A 5347-nucleotide genomic window follows, 5' to 3' on the forward strand; every position below is an offset into this window, starting at 1 on the left:
AAAAATAAGTGATTAAACTTGTTCCTCGAATACACATTAAATATCCTCGATGAAAATCAGGCATTTCTCTCATAAATTGGTGGTAACGGAATAGGAAGATGGTTGAAAAAGTATCTGCAGTTTAAATAAAAGATTTGTCATCCTCTCAAATTGGTTTTGAACATAACCATGTGATGCTCGATATAAATGATGAATTAATCTCAATACGTGCTCCCAGGGTGTTCAATCAATCATCATACACCAAAACTGTCAAGACTTATTACTCAGATTCAACAAGCCTAATAACTTATCTACTTCTAATTTTAACTTTCAAAGTCCAATTAAGCTTGCCCTCCGGCAAAGGAATGGACCTTGGTAAACGCAGCGGCACCTCATATTCTCCGAGTGTTGCTAAAGGCACGGGGAGATGCAGGTTTTCAGGTGCAATGTTCACACATAGTTGTCTTGCCACCTAAAATTACCACAGCACTTAAAGAGTGAGTAATAGAGAAAATAAATTGCTATTAAAGAATAAGACTCGTATGGTCCTGAAATTTGGGGTTCGACTGAAACTGATATCCCAAACTTTTGATGACTCAATTTAGTTCCTGTAATTAAACGTTGTAACTCAATTTGATCCTACAATTACTATTCCGTCAGTGCCATCAATTTACATCGCAAACCTATCACCACCTCCACCTCCTCCTCCTCTTCTTCATTGACGCCGCCATCACCTCTTCCTCCAAATGTGTACAAAGATAAAGAGAGAGGAGGAAGATAGGAAAATACTTCATTTTGGCCTTTAGTCAACCATCACACCACATCATCACGGCTGACACGGCCTTGACCGAATAATGACAAATTGAGTTACAATATTTAATTTCCAGGATTAAATTGAGTCTTTACTCGATATTAAATTTAATTGAGTTTTTACTCGATATTAAATTGACATATATACATGTTTATAATCTCAAAGCATAAATAATTAAATTTGGATGCAGTGCTCTTCATTCATCAAGTTGAAAATAATACAAGAACCCAATACTTAAGCAGATCCTGATTTTCTTTCATAAGAAAATAACTTTTCGATCAATTATGTTTTGCAGCAGAACACTAAAAACTAAAACTTCGAGTTCTTTCAATTATAGAATTAGAATTATGTTTAGTCATGTGATTAGTGTTGCATAGGAAAAGATGGAAGTGATGAGGTTTGATAGGTATCTATATCTACTGCTGGCGTATATATAGTTCAGTATACCATTCTCAAACAGATGAGCAGATGGATGTGGTAATCTATCCAAGCAAGCATGGACTTCTTTCTTAGAAACTATTTATTACTAAGTGTCCACAATTTACTTGAGTTAAGGAAATAAAATAGGTCATAGGTAATAAAGGACGACGGAGCAAAGGAAGGAATTGGATGTCAACAAACTTGCCTGTGTGGCAAGGAGGAGGGAGAAGACGGAAAAAAAAATGGTAAGAAACAAAGATAAGTGATCGGAGAGGTAAGGATGAACAAACCCTCAAACCTCTTCAAGATTTCAATCTTTTCCTATTTTTCAATGAAATCAATAGGAATTCTTGCCATAGTATAGAGATAGACTCCATTTTATATAACTTCAATCACACCATCAACGTGATATCACAACGAGGTCTACCTGTTTTGTTCTCAATTGAAAATGACAGGATTTAAATACCTAACCTAACCCAACCCTCTTTTCATGTATTGAAAGAGATGTTGGAGACTGGGTGTACATAATGGTTTTAATATCACATCAAGATGAATAGGTACACAGGAATTCTGCAGCCATTGTAGTTCATACCAAAGACACAGGCAAACAAAAGTGAACCATCACGCAGACCAGGTTGCAAATCATAATGGTAAGAAAGGTATAAATATGCAAAATAAAACAGTCACTAGGCCAAGAATGTTTCTCTTAAAGCATCAATACTAACTGCATTTTGTTTTTGGGGACAAAATAACTGCATTTTTTTGTTAACATGCTATATTCATATTTCTTATTTTTCATGTAGCTATCAACATTTAACTAATGCAGAGAAAGCATTACCTCAGCCACAAGAGCATCTTTTGTCACAGGTGAGCGTAACTCCAAAGGGTCATCTTTTGATGCACGAGCCTTTGCTTTTTGAACATCAATTAAACGCCGTAAGACCTATCAGCACATGTGAATCCACATCAAAATGCCATATATCTACATGAAAGATTTAACATGATAGACTATCAAATTATCAAGTAAACGTTTCTAATTTACAACCTTTATGAACTACGCACTTGGGAGTATCATCACAATAACTACTCTAATTTGAAGTTTGAACCAGTAGCACATAAAAAAATTCTCAAAATAATTCCTTTGTAATTCAGTTAAGCTAAAATCAAATAAGGGGAAAAGCTAAATGATATCCTTAAAAAGAATCGTGGTTTTGGTCCCAAACAGCAGTAAAAAACTTTTTAAGAGTAAACTACAAACCAGCTTAGCTTTATCAAGACGAAGCGCAGCCCTTTCATACTCTTTCATCATATCTTTCTTTGACTCTTTAATTACTACAACATTCTTTTGTTCTTCTTCTCCTTCAATTGGCTGACAGATCTGAAGAATGGAAAACGCAACACTAATGATTGTTGAAGGTAGAGAAGGTTCAAAAAAATTGGCAGTATGAGCACGCAATTGTTTACATGCCAAGGTTGGAAGTATAAATTGTTGACAATCTCCACAAGACATGCATTCCCATAAACCCAGATGAAAAGGGAAGGATGCTGATATTTTAACAATGACATCTGACAATATTATCGTCATCCTATTCGAGTAGATAGCAACACAGAGAATTGATAACAATAGGAAAAATAAACACGATGATAAGTGGCATTGACCAAGTAATCACACAGTTGAATAAAGCAAAACTGAGATCAAAATGAAACGGGGTAAAAGCCTTAAAAAAAACCTTGCGCTGCTCGCTTATGAGATGAGCAAACTTGTCAATATTAGGGACAGCAAGGAGCTTTGGCATTAGGTGGTTGCGAAAATATCCTGGGGCGACTTTGACAGTATCACCACCCTTTCCCAGCTTATCTACGTCCTTCGAATAGGAATATAGGATATTGGAAATGTCAGTAAATTGAATTGAATCCACCAAGAAAACAAACATCAGACCCAAGAAAGAAACAATTACAGAGGTGAGGATGACTTGGAGCTTCCTCGTGTATCGAAGTCCTTGAGAAGCATACAAGATTGGATTTACCGCAGCACTATCATAACTAGCATCTCTAAATCTAAGGAGCTGATTAACTCCATGTCTGCCATATCGAAGATAACAACCCATTTAGCAGACACTGCCTTTCTCTCTGTCAAAGCCCTAAACAAATAGCTATTAGTATCAAAACAATAAATTCCATTTCTTCAAAAACAAATTGGATGTTTTTATTTAAATTAATAACATATAATATACCGAAATCCGTGGATATTCGCGGTGCGGTTTGGATCGGTTTTGAGGCAAAAAGTCATCCAATCCAAACACTTATTTTATATGCATAGCTGTTTGGATTGAATTGTTTTTTTTTTTTTCAGACAATCCGATCCAATCTAATCCAATTACACGCGTTTTGGATTGGATTGGATTTGCAATTTTTTAAATAAAAAATAAAAAATTAGTGTACAATAATAACGCTGCCTGACATAGTGAATAACTGAATATGCACACAACTAAAGTTCTAAACTTATAATAATCCCATAAAGGCATAAACATTATAAAGTAATCTGCAAATCCAGCAATCCAACATAATCACCAAAAACAATAATAATCCAACAGAAACAGAATAAAAGGTATAAATCCATTTCTCATATTTAGATCTTTGACATCTAAATACTTTTAATCACCAAAAGTAGAACAAAGCATAGACTTAATCAGGATCAAAGAACCAAACAGAGAAATAAATTTAACACAAATTAACAGAAATTACCAGAACACAGAGAGAAATTAAAAGAAAGCTACAAACCCTAAGAAGAAAGACACGGCGTGACTGAGGGACGAGACGACGAGGACTGCGGCGAGTAGCACGGCGACGTGATTGAGGCGACGAAGACTCGGCGTGACTGAGATGAGAGGAGGACGCGGCGTGACTGAGACGCGACTGAGACGAGAGGAGAACGCGGCGTGACGGTCACGAGAAGCAGACAGCGGCGCACCTCAGAAGCGAACGACGACTTGACTGAGAAGAGGAGGAAACGGCGGCGTTTGCGGTGATTCTTCCTCTGTGCAAGCGCGGGGCGGCGTGTGGTGTTTGTGCGTGCGCAATGGCGGGAGGCAGCCTGTGCGGTGTATCACGGGAGAGAGGAGCGTGAGAGACGCGAGGGAGGAGCACAGAAATGTGGGTGTCTTCTGAGTTGTGATTAAGGAGGAGAGTGACTAAGTGAGAATTAGCTGTGTGCATGGGTCGGGTGAAACCGGTTTGATGTGACTCAGACTTATGGGTTTGATGTGACTCAGATTTAGGGTTGGAAGTGAGTCGAACTGAGCCGAGCTAGACCAAGCTCAAGTTCGACTCACGAAAATTGAGCTTGCCTCACGGCTCGACTCATTAACAATCGAGCTTATTTCTTAGGCTCAAGCTTGGCTCACCAAAAGCTCACGAGTTGGCTCAAATAAGAGAAACATAGATACATAATCTATAATTTTATATCAATAAATTATAACTTATATATTTTAAAAAATATTTGAAAAGATCAATTTTATATATTGTTTATCTATCAATAAATTATAATTTTTTTATTCATGTCCTATATTAAAATTATATGTAAAAAATAAATATAAATATTAAATAATTAAGATTGTTATAATATATATATAATCGAGCCAGCTCACGAGCTAATGAGCTGAGCTTATCCAAGCTCAAGCTCGGCTCATTTAATTTATGAGTTCAATTTCAGGCTCAAGCTTGGCTCACGAGCTCACGAGCTTAGCTTATCGAGCTGTTAACGAGTCGAGCTCGAGCTGGCTCATGAGCTGGCTTGACTCACTTCCAGCCCTACTCAGACTCAGTCTAAAATATATACTGAGCTTATTTATTAGATCTAAACTCGGTTTTAGATTCGATGAAACATATACACTTTCGGATCACGATTATATCGGGTAAAAATTGGGTGAAAATCGGGCCGTTAACATTACATTACCTTAATACCATCTTATAAACTAGCATGTGAAAATATTCAAATTTTTAAGACTCCAACCATTATTTGACATGGTAAAATTCACTTAAAAAAATATAACAAGAACCGACTCTTCTCTAAAATTAAAGCATAACCATAATCAATATTAATATTGTCTAATAACACCAAATATTTAAATCAATATA

The 5347-nt window shown here is 36.5% G+C and overlaps 1 protein-coding gene across 3 annotated transcripts; it reads right to left on the minus strand.

Annotated features, from left to right (window-relative positions):
- Positions 100 to 4405, minus strand: LOC107639664 (50S ribosomal protein L9). 3 transcript variants are annotated; one of them, XM_016343216.2, is made up of 6 exons: positions 3992 to 4399; positions 3169 to 3340; positions 2941 to 3075; positions 2469 to 2588; positions 2049 to 2153; positions 100 to 451 (listed from the first exon to the last, which is right to left on the minus strand). In XM_016343216.2, the coding sequence occupies exons 2-6, from the start codon at positions 3316 to 3318 to the stop codon at positions 287 to 289; spliced, it is 675 nt and encodes a 224-aa protein (XP_016198702.1). In that variant the 5' UTR covers positions 3319 to 3340; positions 3992 to 4399; the 3' UTR covers positions 100 to 286. The 3 variants fall into 3 exon arrangements, with proteins under 3 accessions (XP_016198702.1, XP_016198701.1, XP_020977120.1); XM_016343215.2 differs by having other exon boundaries at positions 3169 to 3351; positions 3992 to 4398; XM_021121461.1 differs by lacking the exon at positions 2469 to 2588 and having other exon boundaries at positions 3169 to 3351; positions 3992 to 4405.

This window comes from Arachis ipaensis, chromosome B04, assembly GCF_000816755.2.
Source record: "Arachis ipaensis cultivar K30076 chromosome B04, Araip1.1, whole genome shotgun sequence".
In the NCBI taxonomy this organism is placed as follows: Eukaryota; Viridiplantae; Streptophyta; class Magnoliopsida; order Fabales; family Fabaceae; genus Arachis; species Arachis ipaensis.

Coding starts and splice junctions, on each gene's coding strand:
- LOC107639664 (XM_016343216.2), bottom strand. CDS start 3,318: ATGGGTTGTTATCTTCGATATGGCAGACATGGAGTTAATCAGCTCCTT. Junction 3,076..3,168: donor TCCAAGTCATCCTCACCTCT/GTAATTGTTTCT, acceptor TCCTATTCGAAG/GACGTAGATAAGCTGGGAAA. Junction 452..2,048: donor AAGATGCTCTTGTGGCTGAG/GTAATGCTTTCT, acceptor TGGTAATTTTAG/GTGGCAAGACAACTATGTGT.